The following is a 24985-nucleotide window of genomic DNA, read 5'->3' on the forward strand; positions in this document are numbered from 1 at the left end:
ACTATCAGCAATGAAGAGTTCAAAGCTCTGTGTTATATTTTGTCTCAGAAAGTTGTCTCAAACATTAAATGAGTAGAATGAATGCTGTAGTTGAGTGCGTTCACTTATCAACCAGAACAGAGGGAAGAGTCACTTCTCCCACTACTTCTAGGCATGCTGCTTTTTCTGCTTTTTCTTATTTCCACTCCTCTTCTTCTGCATTATTTTTCAAATGTTCAAAAACTCCTTTGATTTTTGTTCTACTCTGAAGAATTTTTAATATTTTACAAATTTTCTGAATGCAGATTCCTAGCAGGATATCATTCACTCAGAAATCAGCTAAAATATAATTACGGCAAAAATATCCTGTGTTAGGAAATAGACGTTATGAATTGGAAAATGTTTGATCTGTTGCATGTGATTCATTCTTTTTTGGAGATCCAGCTCAGGCTTTTCAAGCTGTAAGTTTAAAGGTGTGTAGATGGCAGTGTCTTGAGTTCTTTCTGCCTCTGAACAGCTTGCTGACAGCTTTTTACTACCAAAGGATAGTTGTTTTAAAATATATTCACAACTCACTGAAAGTTGTATTTATTTTTTAATCATAAATGTCAGTAAATATACACCCTGTGGTGTGTTGTCACTAAGGTAATCCACAATGAGTAATGAAAATACATTTAGTTTGGAGCTCTTAACAAGTAAAGGAATTCAGCAAGAAGTTTTATGTTATACGTTTGACTTGAATGAATGAAATATTGAGCTGGTGATGATATCTGCCAAAGTCATCTGAACGTTTATTCATTTCTGAAGTTAAGCTTATGCTGATTTTACAATCTTTGTGGATTATCAGACAGCCCTGTCTTCATGTTTCCCATGTGTTGGTAGCCATTTCTCTCAGTTCACTCCAATTCTGTTCCTTGTTCAGAGCCCCATGACTTCTTTCAAGACTGCACTACAAATGGTATGTTAAATATTCCCTCTGATAGCATATTAAGGAATTCCAAGGATTACTTGTCACTTTTAAGGGAATGTTGCTTGGCTTTATGTTTAGTAAGTAACTGGATTGATGTGATTTTTTTAAAGTGATATTTTCCCCTTTAGCTATTTCAGTACATTTGTGAACCCTACAAAGTCTTCCTAATAGCCCATTTCAAACAGAATCTTCTGTGCTGTTTTTACACCTGATGGTACTTCCATTGTGGCCAATAAAAGGGAAAAACATGCAGTGATTTTGCCTCTTCAAGAATTAAGCACTGAAGTGAGGTATTTAGAATCATCTGATCATACTATTTGATCTCTCAAATAACATGACTAACTGGTGACAATGTACTCATAAAGAACAGACAGAAAATAGTATAAGGGCAGGTATTCAAAGAATCCCATTTAGATTGTCTACTTTTATTTCTAATGTTCCTGAACTTCTAAAATCAGTAACTAAGATTTTAAGAGATGTCAAGCTGCAATGTTAAGTTTTGTCTTATGTTAGAACACGTGTTTTCATTTTCTATTGTTTTATTTTATTCTTTTTTTCTTTGTCCTTTCCATTTTATTTTCTATTCTTTTTTCTTTTTGCTTTCCATATTCTCCTTTTTATTATTATTTTTTTCCTTTTCCCCTCTTTTTTTTTTTTTCCTTTTCTTCTCTTTCTCTTTGCTTTTCTTTCTCTCTTTCTCTGTCTCTTTTTTTTTTTTTTTTTTTTACCACTTTTTTCCTTTTCCCTTCTCAGGGTGACCTTAAGCTAATTTAATCTATGTAGATAAAAAAGCCCATCTTCTAGCTAATGAAAAGATAAGATAAACCCGCACAGATTTGAAGTGTATGATACAGTGTTATGTGCTTACAAACAAAAATGTGTTGGCAGCAGCCCAAAAGTGTCTTAGAAGATATACAGAAAGAGAGATAGACAGGTAGAAACAATTATTGATCAAGACCTTTTGTACTAGGAGCTGAAGTTAATAACATTTTATATCAAAATCAAGTGTTGATCCTCAGGGTGGAAGATGTATTCTGAAAATGTTTACTCATACTTAACTCTGTGCTGGCTTGTAGGCAAGTAGTTTAAATTTAGTAGCATGGGAGTTATTCATAAGTAAAAAATGTAAGATCACACCTTGGAAAATTAAAGTGCTAATCAATCATTGCTCCATTTTGAAGTTAGTGTGCCTACATGTGGCCAAATGGAACTCTTTTATTAATGAGAACAAATATAGTAGACTGCATTTATTGTAGAATGAGAACCTCATTTAAGAATGGGTGAGGAAAGGTCTATTTAAAGCCAGCACTATGCAGAACAGAGCTGTATTTCAGTTGTACCCACAGTTATCACAGCCACAGATGATACCATGACCATATCTGTACCAAAATTTCAAGGATTCTTCCTTGTTGCTGACTGTGGCACAACCTGGATGCAGAATAGAATCCAGTTAATTGCAGTTCCCATGCTGTAAGATTGACCTAAAGAAGGAGTGTCCAACCCATGGCCCATAGGCCCCATGCAGCCCTTGACAGCTAGTAATGTAGCCCTACAATATTTCTGACTTTTAACATTATGATGTGATTTTTAGCAGTAGTTTTCATGAGTCAATTGCACATAGCTGAAGCACAGACTGTGCAGGTGACGATGGAATACTGTGCAGGGGAGGGTGCAGAGCAGTTCTAACTCCACCTCTCACACCCACCTCACACACTTAGTCAAAGTGCAACCCACATGCTTTGCATGTTACATGTGCTTGTGCCTCTTGGTGAGTACAACACAGTGATTGCCAATAATATTTCAACTTACCTACATGTGTGCCTGTGAAGACATGAATTTTTTTGTTATTAAGCAGACATGTTAGTTTTCTTATTTTATTCTAAAACTCAGGCTTGTGTTGATTTGTAAAATATTTCAGTAAGTTAGCACGTTCACTGCAGAAGAAATATTTAGAATACTCATGCAGTGTTGACCAGTCTTATCATTTTCAGAATCTTAAAAGCTCACAAAAGATATACAATAATTTGCAATATGTCTTTAATTAGTTTTGCTACTGTATCTGGTTAGTGATTTACATAAACACGATCAAATATCCCACCAGTTTTATGTTTTAATATGTTTTTACCCTCCCTTTTTATGTTTTAATAAAATACATTAAAATACATTTTTTGTTATTTATATTCATTAACTATATTATATATTTTATATGCGGCCTAAGACAATTCCTCTAAACTCAATGTGGCCCAGGCAAACCATAAGGTTGGACACTCTTGGTCTAAAGGAAGGTTTTTCCATCACTATCTTGAGTCTCTGATAACTGAAATAACTTTGCTCCAGATTGACACAGTTTTGAGTAAAGAAAAAATCACGAGCATCTTGGCTGCATTCAAGTCCTGACACTTTGAACCAAACTAACAATACTCCAGTTTTAGATGTTAGGAATTGTCTGTAACTTTGAATTTATATTTTCACAGCGGGAGGTTTGAAAACAATTTCCTAAGGCTGACAGCAGTCCTGTCTATTTGTTACTCACTGTTTGAAGGTATCTTTTTCTGCCTCTCATTTCAAATTAATGAACTTTGTGTCTTTCTTTGGGTCTGCTGATCTGAAGGCACGGTGTCCTATATTGACAGGTACAGGACAATGTTTCTACAGTAAACAGGGAAGACTGGGCTAGGCAGTTGGCTTTTTTCTCTACCAGAAATGATTTTCTTCTTTCCATTTCCTACCCTGTAAAAATGTGTGTAATAATTTATTCCCTTCTTTCTGACAAGCATTGTTAATTATGCTACAAGTAAAGGCTTTTTTTGTTCATTTTGTTTTGAAACAGCATACTTAGTGTTGGCATTACCTTTAGGAAAGATTTCTAGCAGAGGAAATTTCTATTCTCCCAGTAACACTTAAAGCTAAGTTTGTTGTGCTTGAACTCTCTTCAGATGCTGGGGTTTTGTTTGTTTATTTGTTTTTACCTTTATATAAAGCAATAGCTTTCATTTGAAGGAAAAATGATATCTAAAATCTCTCTCAGACTTTGAAGGTTCCCTCAGATAATATAAGCAATATTTATTGTTTAAAAAAAAAAAAAAGTAGAAATTAACGCATTCTCTGCTTCCCAGGTGTCTGATCTTCATAACTAAAAGCTCTGAAACAAATACACATTGGTAAAAATCCAGAAGTATATAAGCAGAACAGTACTTCATATGTTGTGGCAAATTAGGGGAGTATTCCTTAACCACTCATTTGAAAAATGTGCTTTTTCTTTTTTTTTCTTTTCTTTTCCCTTCCATAATCTCCTCACAGCTGATGATTACACCTGTCCTTTTTTCCTAAGAGGTATTTTTAGAACAGACTGATATCAGATCTTACGTGAGCTTCACAGGGCCCCAAAAACATCCTGAATCTCCCCAGGCAGGGCACCATTCTGTATTCCAAAAAGCACCACCTTAATGGAGGAACCCTTCCACTAAGGAAAAGCAAATGCCTTACCACTGAGCTAATTCTAACCTAATTAACAACTTTCCTTGTTGTGAGCTTCTTCTCAAGGCTGTTTTACTAGTTCATTTGTTTGTCACCATGCACAGATAGAGATTGACCTTTAGTTATAACAGACTTTGGATATTCCTTTAACCTAAAAAACCCCTCTGCCTTAAACAACAGTTAAAACTCATGCTCAGTTTGTATTATAATAGCCACATTTTTCATACTAGGGATGCAGCTTATAGACATCAGCATTGTGAAGTATCTTGCTGGCATTTTGCTTCTCCTTTCTAATATTTGAGTCTGAATTCTTCCTCACCTCATCAGAATCTGGAAACCTATGCACCACACCTTTGATCACAGAGTTGTTCCTGCAGAATACAGCCCAGGCCTTGCAATCTTTGTAAGATCAGTTACGGACTGAGGAATTTGGCAGCCTGATTCTAGGTCATTATTGCAATAACAGCATTTCTTCCTTTCTTTGCAGGTGGGAATGCTACATCTGCTCTCCCACTGAACAAAATCTTCTGGGTTAAGCAAGAAACCACAAAGTAGAACAGAAGCAGACAGACCCAGAGGGGAACCCTCCCTTGCTCAATAGTTACCAAAGCAGAATTTAGTGCTGCTACTGCAGTTTCATTTGGCAGAGCTAATTGCAGTAGGGATCCTACAGAGATGATGTCTTGCAGGAATGCAGGCAAAATGCTCTATAGGAGTAGGTGGTCTTGTGCCTTTAGATCTCAGGAATAGCGTCTTCAGATTCTTGAATGTGTTTATTTACTGATTTAATGGTTCCTGCTACCTCCTATACAGGGAAGTAAAGATAAAGTCTCAGATTTTTCCTTGTTTTTTCATTGTTAGGACTTCACTCAAAGTGGAGCAATCTGAGTTATAATCTTAAATATAAAAAAAAAAAAACCCTTCACTCATGCTTAGTTTATTTGCATATAACTCTGAACATTCGAGCTAACACAGAGTAAAGCATACATAACTTACTTTTTGTCCTGAGCACCTCTGCCGTGTGGGATGCTGAAAGAGATCATATAGCAAGGAGCTTCAAGAATTTGTCATGGAGCTAGGACAGTTACTGAAATGACTGTACTTTGGCCCACCAAAATAGTTACATTCAGCTTCAGATAATTCATTTTTTGTACCTGATTAACAGCTTTCTCTCTGCTGAGATCTATAAGGGAAACAACACAGTTAGCAGACTAAATGTTAAACATTTTTCTTCTCCTTCTGAAAACATCTCATTATAGATAAAAGAAACATTGGAAGATACAGACGTGTAAATGCCATTTCACGTTTGTACCTTATGTGTTGGGCTGTTGACAGGCACCTCCAAAGTAATGAGGAGAGTGGTGTTCTCAGAATAGTCGCAGTGGGTCCATGAGCAAAAAGGCACAGAAGACTAAATGACTGACAGCCTCAGTAGATGGGTGAAAAGGAAATTTCGATGAGGTATTCTGTTGCCACTTTTAGACTTTGCCACTGAACCTAATTTGTGTCATTGCTGGCCAGTAATGTAGCAGTAACAATTTACAAGGACAAGAAGCTTGAGGGGCATATTTTTGCCCAAGATGCCAATCTTCAGTGTTTGTGTTTCTTCTGTGCACAACCTGTGCTTAATCCCACAGGCACTTATTTCTTAAAAGCAGAAGTAAATCTTCAGCATTAATGATTGCGCATATGCAGTGAGGTTCCCTGCTGAAAGTAGGTTCTGTGTCCATCAGCTGGCACGAAGGGAGCACTGTTTTGCTTTGGTTCTGGCTCATGCAGAGGACTTTCAGTATTCCTTTTACAGAAAAGATACTGGGTTTTATTAAATGACTGACTTATTCCAGACGTTGTACAAGGAAATGGTCTGGCAAATAAGCTGATAACCTTAGAGCTTCTAATAGAGCTTTTTTGTTGTTGTTATTGTTGTTGTTTTTTAATGTGACATATCTGAATCAAGTATAGTACAGTATTCAGTCATAACTACTGTTATTGTCTGATGCACAGATAGAGTGATCAGAGAATACTGTGTACTTACATACAAAAAGTAACATTTAGATGTCTGGAAACAGAGGGTTTGACTCTCCTTTCTCATGTGGTTACTTATTACAAGTCTAATCATCTCTGAATCAGCAAAGCTTAAATTCGTCTTGATTATCCTTACCGATGTAAGGTTGAATGCTTCCCGGTTAATTTATAGATGGTTATAGCTTAACCATTTCATTACACTGTAAGAGATGCACATGGCTTTCATATAGAAGTGTAGATATTCAACAGGTTCAAAGCATTTTCCCTGGAGGTTAATATAATGATTCCTGTTGACTTCTGTGAGCATTGGACTGGGCCCTTAGTGCAGCTTTTCCCTGTATGTTTTAAAATGAATGCTTCTTGCCAATATTTTCAGGTTTATTGTAGCTTCCTTATGCCTCAGGCAAGGAAAAACAACAGGACACAATGACAGCCCATTATTGGAAGTAGCATGATAAATTCTAAATAGATATAATTAGCATGTGACCCACAAGAGCCCTGTATATAATTAATATTGAAATGTGGTTCTTGCATTATATAGAAAAACATATTGTGTATTCAGAGTGGGATGTTTGGAGAGCGAAGGCAGCAAGTGGCTTGTCATTTTTTTTTCATTTTAATCAGAACTGAAATTTCTGCACTTGAAGAAATACAGAATGATCATTAAAAATACTTGGACTTTCGAAATGACACCACCTGCTTCATTTTCCTCTTTTTTTATTGTGACACTGGGAAGAAAAATCCTTAAATCTTCAACTGGGGAAATGTTCACTAATAGGTAAACAGATCTCTGAGGAGCCAGCAGACTGACAAGCTGTTCAGGAGCATGAGGCTTTTCAACAAATAACATTCACTTCTGCGGTAATGTTTGGTAGATTATGTTGTATCTAGAAGTCCATCCTTATTCGAACCCAGCAAAGAGAACAAGTAAGAGATACATAATGAGCATCCATGAGGAAGAGAAAGAACATCTCAGATATAAGATGACGATTAAGAGGGGTAAAGCCACCAGTGAGCTGTGAGCATGTTGCTGTCTGAGTGACATTCAGTTCATATCACACAGCAGCTCATTATACATTCTGTTTATACCAGGGAGAAACAAATATAAAGGTTAGTCCTTTGTATTTCGTATGAAATGCAAACAGTTCAAGGGAACTAAAAGACTTCCTTATGGAATCTGATACCTCTCTTTGTGCCAAGCAGGGTCCAGTTCTAAGTAAACTGAATAATTTTTGTGGGTTTTTAGAAGTTTGTGTCAAGCATTTAATGAACGTTTATTCTGCAACTGTAGAAGCGGAAACTTTGAATCCAGGATGTAATTTTTGCCGGAATGAATAAGTATAAAGGAGATGTTAAGCACAGACAATAAATTTCATCTTAATTGTAACTCTGGAGAAGACTTTCCTACAAAAGAAAGCACATTTTAATTTTTCGTCTCTCTGTAGTTTAAATTCTGATCTCTGTAATTGACAGAGTGCACTCTCCAGCTCTACTTTTGGTTGTATTATCTTAGTTCTTCTAAATATACTTTTTGTACTGTCTGCAAGTTTGTAGTCACCGATTCATAGAATCATGACAGAGTCATCCAGCTTGGACAAGACCTCTGAGATCCCCAAGTCCAACCCCAGCCCACCTCACTGTACCCACTGCCCACATTCCTCAGTGCCACATCTCCATGGTTCTGGAACACCACAAGAGATGGTGATCCCACCACTCCCTGGGCAGCTGTGCCACTGCATCACTGCTCATTTGAGAAAGACTTTTTTCCTAATATCCAAACTAATTTCTTCTGATGCAACTTCTAGCCCTTAGCTCTAATCCTGACTCCAGTTAAATGGGAAAAATAGTAGTAGTATTCAGAGACAGACTATGTCATGGTTTAATACTTAGTTGCAGATTTAACATTTGCATTTTATAGCGATTCTGGCTGGTATAGTTGTTGTAACAGAAGGTGTCTGATATTTTCTTTTAAACTCTCATATATGTGAATGTATAATACATTTAAGGGTGCCTCGTGTCTGCAGGCATACTCTCTTGCTTTCTGGCCTTGCTACATTACCATAGTTAATTGAAATTTGACTTGAAGCAGAGCTGAATAGAAGCTCTTTAAGGTAAACCGAGACTGCTGTGGGAGGTACTGTCAGTCAGTTGAAGTCTAGCACTTCTCTGTTACTGCTTGGGATCAGTGCGTCTCTGTTTTTTGAATCATGGCCCAATACAAAATTGAGCTTTCAAATGCATGTTCATTAAAGATCACATAACAGTGCTAACAGTAATGGCATAATTGGACCTAATAGTTTGTTTCACCACATTTCATGTGTTCTGAATGTTTTCTTCAATTAATAATTATTCTGTGTTTTTCTTTCCCTTTGCAAAATAGTTGTGTAATGTTGTCAAAAACAATGAAATTCTTCCATTATTGGGATTTTCAGCCAATTAGTTCTGGGCAATGGATTGCCTATGAAAACTTCTGACATGTCTCATGGCCAGAAGAAATACAAAAAAAAGCAAGCTGAGGTTATTATAGAGGAAATTATAGACTTTTACACAATGCTGCTCAGTATTGTTGCCTCTTGGCAAGTAAAGGTTTGGATGGCAGTCCTAGAGAAAGCAGAATGGTCTCGTGTGCATTTTATTTACATTAAATGTTTTTTTGACTCAGATTTTTCAGATTCAAAAGGCTGCAGAAGAGGTTACAAAGAAATCCAGAAAACAAAGTGGACAGAGAAGTTCACTGTGCTGGTGAAAATGATAAATTTATTTGGAAATGTTTATTAATTGTGCCTTCAAACTCCTTGAATCTTCAGCTTGTTGCACATTTCACTGTATGACAAAAACTATGTATTAGCATAAAAGCAATCCTTTCTTTCTTTCTCAAAAAAATGTTGCCAACTTCAGTGCAAGCGATTGTGTTTCTTTAGGAGCAGAGATTTCAAAGAAATGAAAACTACATTTTAAATTGCTGCAGGATGTTTTCTTAGCTCACTTCCAGGGCTGTCCTGTTGTTACTTGGTGCTGATAGAGAATAGTTAATCCTTGGCAAGCAGTACACAACATGGACCTTCAGATCTCAGGAAAAGACACATTAACATGAGAAGTGAAATGTTTCCTAAGCCGGTGTTGATTCATCTGTGGCAGTGGCTCTGCAGTTGTTTATGATGTTTTGATCAGCAATGAAGCGAAGAAAATTATACCTCAGTCCAATCACACTGAAGTCTACAAGAACCATTAAATTGGGCTACTGAGCTGGATGATTATTCCTGAAGACCACCAAACTTCTAGCAGTACTCTTATTTTAATTCCAAATAATATGTGGCTAATACAGACTATAATATTTATTGTTAAACAGAAACTACAGTGCCCTCAGTTTCCCTGAATTCTCTCACCATGTACATAGACCACTGACTTTTCTGTTTTTGTTGTTAAATAGCGAGCTCCAAATAAGATTCTCTGTCAGCAAATATTGAAAGTATTTATTCTTTCAAAGAGCAAATACCATTTTTAAGTTGTTACAAGGCGTTAGTAGTTTACAAAAGAACATTTCTGATGGTAAAATTGCCAGTTATGTGTAGTAATTCCTTCACTGACTGCCAGACCTGTCACGTTGCAGAAAGGAAGGTCAGTTGAATTGGCTATTAATGGATCTATTCAAAGATAGGCATTTGGGATTTGTTACCACACAAAAAAGACAAGCTACATCAATTTCTGTGTGAACTGGGTAATGTCTTTACTCTTCTTAGCCAATTAATAACCTGTGATCCCTAGAGCAGTAATTTCAGGATTGTGTCATTATTTGCTAATTCTTCATTTCTTCATTTGTTAAAGAAAATATTAAAATTGCAGTCAGCCTCAGTAGGACAGACCCATGCATCATTGAAAGAACCAGTAATTTATGATGCAGTTGGAGATCTGTACTGGCATCCCAGGCTGCAATGAAGTTTCATATTGAACAAGTTCAGGAGAGATTTTATGATTAAAAAATCTGAAAATGCTGTTACATGTTTGCATTCCTCTTTAGATTTTCAGCTGGTTTTTTTTATTTTGGGGCACTCCATTAATCAAACCCACATGGGCTTTGTTGGGTCATGCTCATTCCATTCCCTATTTACACAGGCAGGTAGCGATCAGGTTAAAAAAAAACTTTATTTCACTAGTTAAGTCTGGGAATTAGATATAAATACTGCTTTGTTTTGCCACTTGGTGATGGTGTGGTCTTCCTCATGCTTGGGGCACGACTCATCCTGGCACTACCACACAGCTGCAATCATTTGATCATGGAGAAGCTGAGCTGCGAGGGCAGATGTCAGGGTTGCTGGAGCAGAGTGAACGCTTGAACCCAAAGCCTCCTTAATCTCTTGCTTCAGCCTAAGTTGGTGTTTCTGTAAATGTGTAGAAACATACTGCCTGGTTAATGAATTGCTTTGGTAATGAATGTACTCCAGCAAACATGGGGTTTGAGGAGTACTCTTTTTGTGTAATAGGGGCTTCAGTCCACACAGCCCATTAAACATAAACTGGGGTAAAATTCATTAATACTTCATGCACTTTTAATTGAAAAGGACTGTTATTGAGTTTGCTGGTTGCCAACCCCCGTTAATATCCCCATTTCTTGTGTGGAGATCTGTGGAATTGAATCCCTCCTGCAAAATTATACCAAGCCACCTTTCATCCTGCTACTTAGCAAAGACCTTTGGTCCTTGTTTCTCACCTCTTCTCCTCAGCTATATCACTTGTCAGCTTGTATTATGCAAACTTGTAAATAATGGTAAATGAAAGAGATAATATCCAGGTGGGAGGTCATGGAGTTTTTAGAGTGGGCTTTGGATAATCCCCAGATAGAATTGCAGTGTTAAATATATACCTATGTGTGTATATAAATATGTTATACAAATACATATTTATATTTATACATAAATACGTACACACACATATATATATATTAAACTTTATGAACATACTTTTCCAGTAATATTAAGTTCCAGTCCTGGAAGATAGAGCAAGAATTTTGCTGTATCAACAGTGTTGGTACCAACAGGTTGAGAAGGAAAAATAAAAAATAAAACTGTCCCATATGTTTTGTTCCCTTTTACTTTCTTTCATTTTGGCAGTGGACTTGGCCAGTTCGACTTCTGTGAGAAGTCAAAATACTTAATGAGGAAAGGCATCTTTAAATGAACACTATTTTTCAAGTCAATCCTGCAGTTGAGAATAAGGATTGGAAGTCTGCATGCAAAAAATATAGCAGGTCTGACTTTTTCCAGGAAGTGTGTCAAGACAAAAAGACCTTCCAAGCTGGTATTGCTGCATTCACAACAAACTCATAATGCCAAGAAATGAGGTTTTTATCTGAATGGAATGAAATGCAGAGCTTTGAATGGCCAGTTCCCTGCCTTGTTCTCCTCTCTTTGTAAAGGCACTGAAGGTTAAACTGAGCAATCGAATAGGGATATTTTTTTGTTGTTTTTGTTTTGTATAATTGAATTTCTGAAGGCTTTAATCCACCTACCAATGGTTTATTGCATAAGAAGCATGTCAGGGACCAGAAAGGAAATATCTGGAGAGTTCAGCAATACAGAGCCAACAGAATGGTTCCAGATGCTGTGAGCAGGAGCAGGCTTCCAGCTGTTGCAACTGTCACTGCAGAGCAAATACTCTGTCCCCAAGTCCCAAGGAAAATAAGGGTGGTGTGACACACCAGAAACAGCTGAGATGGATTTTCTGTTGTTCTGGATATTAAACTTATGTTCTCCATTTAACACTGTAATGTAAAATAAAAAATACGTATTTGCAGGAAGTTATCTGTGGGCCTTGCCAGAGATATGTCATCTGATTATGCATGTAGGTAGCATTTAACATAATCTGCCCTGACACATTGGTAAGATAAGACAAAAATAATATTTTATCACCATACAGTAACAGCCCCTTACAAAACTCCAAAGTCTTAATTAGGGATTTCTCTCCAGATTCCCACTTGTCTTATGACCATATAAATGTCTAAATTAGATAATTAATATAGTCCATACTGCATGATAGTATACAGCAATTTCAGGCCCTTGGCAGTAGGTTCAACAGAAACGCTTCCCTTTCATATCCTAAGGATTCAGCTAAGTAATTTCAGTTAGATGTTCTTCTTATGATATTGATTTTAATTTTTAACTTCTTTATGGTTTCTGTGAGGGAGTGCAATTGTCTCCAGTCCCCGTAAAATCGAATAGATGAAATGATATTGGGTTGTTTATGATATTTGGTATAAATGACATTTCATACTTTATTTCATATTTTAATCAGTATTTGTATAATACTGTGGTCTGTACTGTGCAGATTAATATACATCTAAGATGTACACATCCTGAAGTGGGAAAACCCACCTGGTGCTTCAGTAATATTCCAAATCTTTTATCTCTATTTCTATGTATCAGAAAGCTTTTTGCAAATTCAAGCTCTAGCTTTCAAGTGCCTTATCCATTTCTACCACTGTAGGAATTACATTTAATTTTTAAACAAATTTATAGTGAGTGAAACTAGCATTGAGAAGTTAGAATCTTTTTTCTTAGTAGTATAAAGCCATAGTTTCAGAATTTTCCCTTGGTTATTCTTTGAACACACGAAGTTGTATTTGCCTTTTTCCAAGTAATTACTGAAGACGGAAGAGTCCCTGAAAGCATGTTTTTATACTATTAGAACAATAAATGTAATGTCAAAAGCTTTACAAATAACAAAAATAGTGGACTGATATATATCTAGCATTTTCAGGACTTATTAAAATCAACAGCAAGAAGCTGAAAAAATGAATAAAATCTAACAAATTTAGGTAGCAAGAGGACCAGCCTTCAACCAGAGTAGCATTAAGTTAGATTTTCATACAAGAACACAATCTTCTAGCTCCTGAACCATTGTTTTGAAGTGGTTTTCAGATAGCATACACAAAAATGGCAATTGGGTGGGGTACAGCATACATACATTGGATATTAATGTTGGCTACAGCAGTGATTTCAAGTATAAGTTCCAACAGCATGAAGCTATTCTGAAATACGGCGTCTCCTTAACAGTTAAGGAACTATGTAGTTCCTTATAGTTAAAGAACTCCGAGACTGCTTTTGGGATTAGCAGCTGGGCAAATATTGCTAAAGACTGTAGGACTGAGCTCACTGTCTGGTGTCCTCGTGTGCAACTTGTGTCTCTTAAATAAAGAGATTCATAGTGTGACTTGAAACTCCTCACAGGTCCAACCAGGAACAAGGTGATCATACTCATGGGAAAGGATTCTAGATTAATTTTCCAGTACAGGTCAGCTAGATAAATGGAACCTTTACTTTGGAATATCTGGTTTCATCTGAGGGTGTCTCCTCTGGGTCAGAGACTGCTGAGTCACCGGGACAAAGCTCCAGGAGCCACAAACTGAGCTTTGTCACTACTTGACCTTAACATATTCTGAGTGCTAACTGCACATAGCAAGATCCAAGACCAAATTTACAGGCAAAATAAAGAAAATTAATATGAGAAAGTCAATAACAGTTTCAAACTCAGCTGAGGAACTGAGGTCACTGCTAATGAATTTGTAGTACCACTTAGTGGTATAATGGTAAGACTTCATCAACGTGATACATTTACTGATTGTGTGATTTATTCTAATCAAAGCACCTGAAAAGGATATACGTGAACAGTAAGAAAACCACAAACAGAAGTAAGGTGTGAGCATGAAAGCCACAACACAGTGCTAGCCTTAGGAAAATTAATTCTTACACTGACAAAGTATTTTAATAGTCTATATCCTAAGAAAGGCATTCATGTTCACATATACCAGTTATATCTTGGGAGGCCTCAGGATAAATGCAGAGATGCTGAGATCTGCTCTGTAAAAAAAACCTCAAAGTCAAAAACCTTCCTGAAAAATTCTAGACCAATATAAATGCATTGTTCCCTGAAAGTAGGTAAATGGATATTTAAGACATGTAAATGAAATTGTTGAAGCAATATTTTGACTAGTTCCATTATTTGTTTTAAGATTTTAATTTTATTTTATTTTATTTTTTGAGATTTCAAGTTTTTCCTTGTTTGGGATAGCTTATTGTTTTAATATGTGAAAAATATAGTGTCGATGGAAAATCATTTCTAGGATCATCTAACATTTACCTATTGTTGTTCTATGCAAATTCCTGATGTATTTAATATTTTTAGAGGTGCATGGGAAATAAGTAAATGTCAGAAGAATCACATTGCTTCTGGATATGCAGCTGACCCTGTTTGTGACACTTGAATTTTGAGTTTCTCAAGCTCTCTCCAGAGGACATTTTGGCCAGCTTCTCTTTCTTATTACATGTTTACTTCTAGTTACTTCTTTTTGGGGCTCAGAAATTATTTCTTAATTTAAATAACTCATTGAGGTTAATTTGGGTATTGTCATTTCCTCTGAATTTAAAAGAGTTAATTCTTTTGTTCAAATGTGACTTATTTTTCAGCTCTTCTACTCTTTTTTTTTTCCAGATGTTCTGGTATAAAACTGATTTACCTGTGATATTTCTTCTTCTCCTGAGAAATTCGCATCTGTCTCTGGCATCTGTCTCTAACTTCATTTAAAAACAGTGGAGGAGGAACATTAATTTTATGGATATATTTGTATCAGTGTATTTCCATCGATAAATCATTTGTTATTTCCAAGAAGAATCTGAAACCTCTTCCTATCAATATTTTTCAGAAGCAGAGATAATGCACAGTGGCTAAAAATAATCTCATGGAGCAAAAATGAAAAATATAGAGGAGTCATTGTTGTGAGTTAACACTGTCATCTTCTGCATGATTTTACCTTTAAAGGGCCGAAGAATGAGCAAAGCCTTGGTTTGTTTCAACAAAATATATAGCAGTAATCAGTTCCTGTACAGCTTTGATATCCTTCCAGATTAAATCTAGTTATTTCAATCACTTCTCCAGGAAGACAGTGTAAAAGCCATAAACCCGCATACAAATACAGTCCACAGAGGGGGCAAATCCTCTCCCCAAAAATTTCACCTCCTTTTTAAAGGCATTTGGCTCAGAAGACCAGCTCATGTAGTCAGATATTCATCAGTCTACAGTCTGAGATATCATTTCAGAGTCCTTCGGTCTGACCAGGTAGGCCCAGCCACAGATGTGGGGCTGTGCCTGGGACCAGATGAAGTCCTGCAACCTGAGTGGTTGTTCAGTGCTCTGTCCTTTGTTCACATCATTTCTCTGATTCCTAGAGCAGACCAGTAGCAGGAAGAAGGATAAAGCTGCTTCACACACTGAGGTTGAATAAATTGCTCCTTCTATAAAGTAGATGGAAAGCCCTGTGATTCCCAAACTCAGTCTCTCCATTCTGAGGATAGCACTGTTTTTTTCCACTGATCAGTTCTCACAACGTACTGCAGCAGCCATGACTGAGAGGCAGTGTGTTTTGTTGCTTGGGGCAAAAGATTGCACGGGTGTAAAAATGTCAAAATAGTTCCTCTGTCTGCTGTATTTACACTTCTCTTGGGACTGAGGATAGCCAAATATGCAAGCTTGCGTTCTCCTTCCACATTTACATCCAATTTTTAAGTTGTACATTTTCTGGCGGCTGGGAGGGGTTAAATAGACCTGTAGATATATACTCCAGAAGGTGCATGGTCTACTTTTTTTTTTTTTTTTTTGTATTTTGATATAAAGTGGGGCATCTGTTTTAAAAATAAGATGACTAGTTTGGGAGTAATTACAAAAATATTAATTGAAACCAGTTTGTCTCTCCAGTATTACTGGCTGACTATTTCAGTTTTAAACACCCATGAGCATGGAGAAGACAATACTAATAATTAAAAAGGAACCAAAATAAGCCAGATAAAGCTTTTAAAAATTAGAATTGTTTTCTGTAATCCTCCATTTCAGACGCTGCATGCCGGGGCTCAGTCTTTGGATTTCTTTAATCATCTGGATTGTTCCGTTCTTCCTCCTGGTTTATCCAGTGCCACAGAAGGATTAAACCAGCATAATGGGCACTTTTTAAGTGTCGACATCTTTCTAATCAGCTTGACAGTGCTCTGGTTTATTCCTCCTTGTAAATGTGGGATCATGAAGATGCTGTACTGCATATAGCACCACTTAGTGGCAGAAAGGCTACTTCAAATACTCTGGAAATGTAATCCAAGGAACTTCGTTGCGAGTGAGTAAAAAGAAAAGAAACCAAAACAAAGCAGTGTGTCTCTTTTTCCCCCTCTCTGACTTTTTACATTCAGAACCTCAGATTTCAAAATGCTGCCAAGTGTCCCTTCAGCACAGCTGTATCTTGTCTCTGAAAAAAACAATCACGTCTCATTCTGTCCCTTTCCCTCTGTTCCCTGTGTGTGTTCCTGATCTGACTGTGCACACAAAGCTGGACAGGTATCTTTTGCATGTGGCCATGACTGCCATAAATATTAGCTCTCATGTGTCTCATATAAACAAAAAGGTGCTATTCTGAATGCTGATTTGCTTGGTTATGAACACAATGCACAGAATAGAAAATAGGAAGATATCACAAACAGGATACATCCCTGCATTCAATAACCAGAGAGTATCAAAACAGTACAGGTAAGTATTTTTCCACGCAGGAGGTTGAGGTCAAGGATGTTTATCTATGGTACTTGCAAGAATTTGTCTACTATAATGAATGATAACAACATTTGCATGAGCTTTCTAACTTTTAGGGTGCAAAGAAAACAAGTTAGATGAAGAAACCCGTAGTAACATCAGTGCCTGGAACATTAAAACAGACAGACCCGAACATTTTCAACAAAATGTACTGAACCTTCCCAAAGGATACCATGCTGTCATATTGCAAACCCTCCTGTGATGAGAAGATAAGGGATATGATTGAGACACACAAAGTAAAATGTACTTCTTCTTTCTAGTACACATTCTGGACAGGCAGTGGGAGGATAACAACGTCAGGCTGAAGCCTAATGGTACCACATCTTGTTCTGTAACACAAATTATATTTTGTTGACTGTTTCTTGACAGTACTTTTAGAAATGGCTCTTTTCAAATCATAAATTTGTACATTATGATTATAAGCAAATCAGAAAACAGTACTGCTAGAGATGGCAAATTACATTCATTTCATAAAATTCATCACAAGCTTTTGCTGTTTCTGTCAGAAGCCGTATCAGTTGTCCTGTTTCTGATCATGTGCATCAGTTATTCCAATACAGTATGGAGAAACAATTTTTTCAATCAGTTATGTGTCCAAAATGCATATGCAATCGCACATCTGAGTTGTGTGTACAATTACTGGGAATCCATGCGTGCATTGGGTAATTTCTCACATAAATGCACTTAATTAGTCATCTGTGCCTGAGTTTTCCTATTTGCATACATACTTATGGCAATTTTGCATGCAAATTAAGCACTTTATATATATATATGTAAAAGTTTGACTCTCATCGTGTTTACTAAACAGAAGCTTATGTTAGGTCTGGACTAAAATAATTGACTTGTCTGACAGTATACAATATAATGCAATATCTTTCATATGGATTAACATAATGTCTGCATCCTGCTGAGGTTTTCACAGTGAGGTTATTACATTTTTATCTCCTAAAAGACTTAAGGATCAGCTGTGTAAATGACCGCACTGTTGAACTCTCTGGATAGCTGATGTACAGCCTCCCCAGCTCAGCCCGTAACTTGTAGCAGGTGGAATTTGTATTGGTTGTTAAAGTGTTGCAACAAAAATGTCCCATCTAAATCCTGCACTCCTTCCTAGGCCACAATAAAATCTGTTACATGATTGTGCCATTTCCTACTGATGGATTCTCGCAATCAGAAGCACTGAAACAATGTCACTGTTAAACCACAAGCTGCCTGCAGCTCATAGCAGAGAATGGTGCAGGAATACTTCCCACAGCATTTCTCTCTCAAAGACACCCCAACCACAAACTCATCCACTGTCTATTGGAGACAATCTTTGTCTTAAGTTTACTTGACCTTAGATGTATGAGTATTTTTAGTGCCTACACATGTGTGCCAAACAAAGTTACAGTCCCGCTTATGGAACTGGGAGCAGAACAGGTGATGTGAGAACTCAGGATCCATTTGCCAGTGTTAATAAGAAAAACACAAACTACCTCATTTGATGAATACATGAGCTCAAATAATTAATCTTTAGAGTTCAGATACTTCTAGACGCTGGCAAAGGCAGCAGTTACTCTGCAATCAGAACTCAGAACTGCTCATGTGGGAGCCCCACCAACATCCAGAAATAGCATGTATCAGATGAACAGCTGAGCTCACCTACCAGAGGTACTTATCAAAGTTTTAACCCATGTGAGCCTATTCTTCCTTTATGTGTATGCACATGGGGAACTTGTTAAATTATTATTATTTGCTCACAGTCAGTCCATATTATTCATTTCATTATGCATGTGTAATTCCTAAATAGTTCCCTTTCTTTTATCGCTAGGCTTTATTCAATTTAGGCATGTAATATTATTGGGGTTGAAATCAGATGATTTTTAAGGTCCTTTCCAATGCAAGCCATTCTATGATTTTGTGATTCCATGAGCAGCAGAAATCTTCCACTTGATACCACCCTAATTTATAGATAAATTCGTGATTCAGATGTTCAGATAAATTTCATACACATCTTCAATTTGACTGAAGTTATATAAAGACAAACTATAAATTTACCACCACCTTTTTAAATTGGAAATGTGCTGAATCTGTTTGAGTGTGTGATATTTTGTTGTAAAGCAGTCTCCTACACATCTTTCCTTCTTTCTCCCCTCTTTCTAACTTTTCTCATTTTTGCTGTTCTATTACCAAAGTCCATAGGCTGTCAAAGCTGTGTCCTGTGAAGTGCTTTGTCTCCCAGGTGGTTTTCGACCCAAAATGCTGACAGCTCCAGAAAATGACTTATTTTTACAAAGGTAACTGCTTTCTCTGAGGAGTTCTGCCTCAGCATTTAGCATGCTCACACACAGTTTAGAGTATCTGCTGGTGTGCTAAAACTGTTGGATGTATTCAGGAGGAGGAAATATTTGGGAGGCATACAAACAAGCTGAGTGCCACGAAAGGCAGAGAGTGCTTGGAATGTAACATCTCATTAACTTTACCAATCTGCACAGAAAACAACAATCTTTTTTTCTGATTAATAAGAAAAGAGTGTGTCACCAAATAAGAAAAGAGAGGCTAATCTGGATCGTGTGATTTTACTAGATGAAAGAATGTTTATTTACAAATATTGCTGCTTGTACCAGAGACCAGAGCGACTTACTTTGAGAACTGGACTGGAATACATTCTTTACATATGAACTTTTTAATGAACTTTTTGGTGGACATAATGAATTATGCCCACCAAGAAAGGGGTAGGGGCTGGAGGGGAGAATGAGATGGTGAAGTGATGGGAATTACTGCTATAAATAATAATAACAGAAAAAGCTGCAAGTCTGACAAACTCCTCCTTCTCCTGCAGTCCCTATGAGGACCTGGGGACACCAAGTTTAATTACATCGATACACATTTGCAATTTTTTTCTGTGCAATGAGTAGAAATTACAGAACCGTGGGGCTTTATATGTTAGATCCTGCCTGCTTCCTCTGCTGTCTTGCTGAATCTGTAAGTGTAAACGTGGCTGAGAACAACACAAATTCTGCTTGCTTTTCATGCTTGTTTTTTAATACCACTGCTTTAACTTGCAATGATGCAAATCTATTAAACTTCTCATTCTACTTTTTCCTTACTCTTTAGTTTTTGCCATGATACAATAAATGAATATGAGGAAAAAAAGCAGTAGAAATTTTACTGTTCTACATAGGTCGATTGTGTTTTACCATACTATACTGAGAATTACGTTAGTTTATGATGTATTACCTCATTTATGGTGAAACAGACATCGAATTGGGATTTTAAAATTGATTTTAATATAGCCATTGCTGGCATGCTGCCATCAACACCTGCAACTCCCCACACTGGGGAGACCACAGTGTGCCTCATAATTGGAGGTCAGACTACAGTAAAGTCGGCCTCCCCTGATCAGTGTAATTAACTGAGCATGAAGGTTTGGTGTAGGGCCTCTGAAGTTAGATTTTCCTCATTGCCATTCACATTACCAACTCAGAAGGAGAAGCAACAGGAGCTGCAATGTCCTGTTGAGTAGATAGCATAAAAGAGAGAAAGTTCAAATTCTTTGGCATCGCACCACGTCTAGCAGGACTGAAAATGTGAATTCAAAAGATCTCCTTAACTGGAAAGATAACTGCATCTTTCTCGCCTTCCATACACAGGTAGCATGTGCAGGGAAGTACACAATTGGCTTAGATTGATGAATGTTCTGTCTTTGTTTTGTGCTTTTTCCCGTGGATTCTTTCTTCAAATCAGTTTCTCCTTGGTGACTCATGACTTTGTCTTAAAATTTTGTATTAGAGCCAGATCATAGGAAATCCAGAATCTTGAACTGCATCCAACTGTTTGTGTAGCTCCACTGATGTGCTGTTCCTTCAAAGAATTGTGTAAGTGTACCAAAGTCTGGCTTTTACTATTACTTATTTTCACACTGTTGTCATGCTCTTCCTACTCAGGAGCTTCTTTGTTTCCAGTGTTGGCTTCTGTCTAAATCTGGTGGGTCCACCTTTCTCTGACAAGTAATTTCTCCGTAGCTTTGTCTTTTCTTTAATGTTGCTCTTCAGTTTCCTCCTCTCCCATCATCTCTGTACATCCTAAAAAGATCCCAAATGTGGAGTAAATCTGAAGACATTTCTCATTCTTTTGGGTTTTGAACTGCTTATGCAAATTCATAATTTGACATTATTATCAAGCCAGAAGAATCATTGTTTCTTAGTGTCTGTATACATGCATTGCTTTGTTATTTCTTTTGACATAAAACCAAAATTAGTAAAAATGACTCTGATTCATCAGTTCAAAAGCTATCTCCTACTTCATAAACAAAAATCATTAAATAATACAGACAAAACTTAAATTTTGGTCTTCACATAGTATTAGTTTCTTTTTTCTTTATTTTTCAGATTTTTAAATCAAAACATTCATTTTCTGTAGCGTCTATGCCATAACTATTTAATTGAATCCAGTGTAACATATACATATCAGAGAACGGATCAGGTTAAACCAGCAGGAATATTTCCCAGATAAGGAATCGAATACAGACATCAGCCCCAAGCTAGGAAGGGGAAAGTCTCTTGAGACTTTGTTTTCTCACTTCTTGTCCATTTAATTTGTTATTCCCATGCTTTCATGTACTTGATGGCTGCTTGACAATTTTATTGTGTGTTGTACTGTCCCTCAGTGATCACACCTCCCTCTCTCTTTCTCTCCCCATGAAAACACAGCTCACATCTGATACTCATCTCCTCTAGCAACAGTTCTATTGTCCCCTTGATATGTACGTGTAACTCCCAGTGCTGTCAATAGGAATTACATATGTGCATCAAGGAGAGCAAATTCCCTCGTGTAGTCTGTTCACCTCATTATCTTGGCACAGTCAGTTCTGTAGATGTCTCATCTATGAGCCTTTTATTCTCTTGAGCGTTGTGTAGTGTAGCAAGTTGGCTCTGAGGATCAGCAGTTCTGCTCTTGAGGTGTTTAGCAAGTTGATTTAATGTGCATGTAGAGTCTCTTAAATGTCTACATCCAGCCAAACCCACATATCGTAGTGTTCGTATGTTAGATGGCAGAGCTTTCCATTTCCTTTTTATGCATGAATATCAATTCATAACCAGTCTCCCAACAGACACAGAGTGAAGTACGACTCTGAAGCTAACCTTCCCAGCTAACACATGTTCAGTCCCAGCTCAGACCTCTACACTTAAATGCAATAATTTGTGAAAGTTCAGTAGCTGCAAAAATGTAAATGGCAGATTTTAGTTTTCTTTAAAGTCCTGAAAGACGGCATTTTATGAACACTTCATGTTAATTGCTTCTAAACAAGGAGATGGCTGAAGTAGTAGCTGATTTGTCAGCAAAGTTTTAACTCTTTCTAAAACGTGGTTGCTATCAAGGGTTGAGGGAAAATGGTAGAGTGAAAACTTCCATACCCCTAAACCAGTGATTTCCACTGACTAAAGAAGGAGTCCGTATTTTCCTTGTCAGATTATCTGATCCTTCTGGAAATGCCTTACTTTGGGGAGCTACCTGGTGTCTCATACAGCTTAGTGTTAATGGAAATGTAACTGGGAAATAACTCAGCGCATTTGCAATCATTCCATAAGCACAGAATCAGTAACCACACTTAGAAAAGAGGGATGGCAAACTAGTTTGGGGAAAAAAATCCTTTTGCCATCAGATTAGAAATCCACTGTAAACATGTTGAAGAATTCTATCTTTTTTTCACTACTGCTCTGCCTTTTCTTCACAATCTGTTGTGGTGTCAGACTTATTTTGACAATACTTGTAGAACTTGTCATATTAACAAAGTTATCAAAGAGAACGAACACATGCATAGCAACGGCTGCAGTCCAGCAAGAGTCAAAATTGCTGGCCACAGGTTTGCAGAAGGAAATATTCATGCTTGGGTTGCACAGATCCAAAACTTCCCCAGAAGTCTCCAGAGAAGTTCTATTCACGTAACAACAGCAGCTGCCCTTCAGCCTGGAACGATCTGCTGCAAACTTTGGAATTTAGGATAAAAATAAAAGGAGCAAATTTAGATTATATGTATATATATGTAAGGATATATTTTTTCTATCATAGTGACACCTGATTGTTTTTTGCTTTAGTTCACGTGCTCCATAAAAAGGGGGTATACACTAAATTTAAGGCAGTGATGGGATTTATTTGGTGTTATATAACACGCTCAGAAATACTTGTTTAAAAACAAAATAAACCCTATAATCCACCAAGGCTGTAAATTGGTGGGGTAGGAACAATCTTTTCATTATATGTGCCTACAGAGCTCAGTACAATGAGGTCTCAGTTTGTCGTTAACATCTCTAGGTGTTAACACAATGCCATTAAATCTACTCAATAGCAAAAGATGCAGTCGGTGGATTTATGTGTCTCATTCCTTAGAAAACGTGCGAATCCAACAGAATAGTTTAATGGCTAGATTTTTCTACCGCAATGTCTGATTTTGCACGTACATCAGATAGTATGCATCTATTTATGCAAATCGACGTTGGATTTATATGCACAAAATATACATGCCTGAGAACGCTTATTTGTGGAGTCGAGCCGCATTCAGAAAGGGAAAAGATTGCATTCGGATGCCAGGTTCAGGCTGGATGGGAAGAACTGGAGCCAAACTTAGCACTGGAAATCGCAGCTTTCTGCTCCCAGAGCATCGTGCAGCACCAAGGACTGGCTGTCGTGTTCTGGGCCTGTTTGATTCTTACAGCGGGAAATCTCCCATTTAGCAGTGTTAGCCGTGCCCTCTGCTGATGTGCACGGGACCTGGCCTGACATACGGGCTCTATTCACACCACCCATTCACACTGCTGAGGAGCCCGTTCATTTTTCTGACTGTCGCTTTTTTTTTTACCCTAATCTGGATGAACCTTTACTGACAGACGGGTTCTCCCTGCAGATGTCCTGCTTTGCCATGCTCCCTTTCCTCACTCACAGCTCAGGTTTTCCTCACAGAACATACCAACCTTTCCCAGTCATACTTTTTCTTAGGGAGTTTTTCACCCGGATGTGTCACCTTTTGCCCAGTGGCTGTGTCATTCCCCTGAGAACTGTACTTTCCCACTGGATATGTGACTTTTTCTACTGGCTCACACTACTTTTTCCTCATTCATTTTTTGGCAACTTTCCCCCTCACTAAGTACAACCTTCCCTTGAACGTGCTGATTTTTTCACCTCACCGCGCTAGTTTCTCTGTCAACTCCCCCACGCACAGTCAGCCTCCGTTCCCCCACCCTCCCCTCAGCTCCGCATGGCGGCGGGGCGGTGCTGTCCCTTTAAGGCGGCGCGTGCCCGCGCGCCGCGGGGCGAGGGGGCGGGGCTTGTTGGCGGCGGCGCGCGGCGGGCGCTTCACCTGCAGCCCAGAGCGGGCACCGAGGAGCGGCGGCGGGGTGCGAGAGTGTGCGCGGTTGTCGTCGTTGTCCCCGCGCAGCGCGGCCGGAGCACGGCACGGGGCGGCCGAGCGCACCGCCACGGCCCGGCGGGCGGGCGCCGCCGGGGCGATGAGGACCGGCTCGCGGCTGCTGCTGGTGCTGCTCGTCTGGGGCTCGGCGGCGGTAAGTGGGGCGGCACCGGCGGGCGGGAGGGGGCAGCAGCCCGGCGTCCCGCTGTGCTGCCTCCGCTCCTCCTCGACAGCCGCGGTAACTTCGGGTGTGGGAGCGGAGCCGCGTTCCCGCAGCTTATGCGGCTTTTCCCGTTTCTCCTTTTCTTACGGTTACTATTAATTATTATTCGCTTTAAATCCGATGTCTCAGTGGTGCCGTTAAGATTCGTCCCCCCGCTCCCCCTACGCACCGCCGGGCAAACTTCGGGTTCACGGCGCGTCCCGGCGGCACCGCCGCCCAGCCGCCCCGTTTCGCCGGCTCCAACTTTTATTCTGTCCGCCCGCAACCATCCCGAGGGGCAGAGCCGTGCTGGGGGCTGACGGGCTGA

At 38.3% G+C, this 24985-nt stretch overlaps 1 protein-coding gene across 1 annotated transcript in view; it reads left to right on the top strand.

Annotated features, from left to right (window-relative positions):
* Nucleotides 1-24348: 24348 nt before the first annotated feature.
* CDH4 (cadherin 4) overlaps nucleotides 24349-24985 on the top strand; it is a 420515-nt gene continuing 419878 nt past the window's right edge. Inside the window, exon 1 of the mRNA XM_085241473.1 lies at nucleotides 24349-24609. Within this exon, the coding sequence (XP_085097599.1) occupies nucleotides 24556-24609 (54 nt within the window). The 5' untranslated portion in view covers nucleotides 24349-24555. The remainder of the gene's footprint in view (nucleotides 24610-24985) is intronic.

Source organism: Meleagris gallopavo, chromosome 22 (genome assembly GCF_905368555.1).
Source record: "Meleagris gallopavo chromosome 22, MGAL_WU_HG_1.1, whole genome shotgun sequence".
Lineage (NCBI taxonomy): Eukaryota > Metazoa > Chordata > Aves > Galliformes > Phasianidae > Meleagris > Meleagris gallopavo.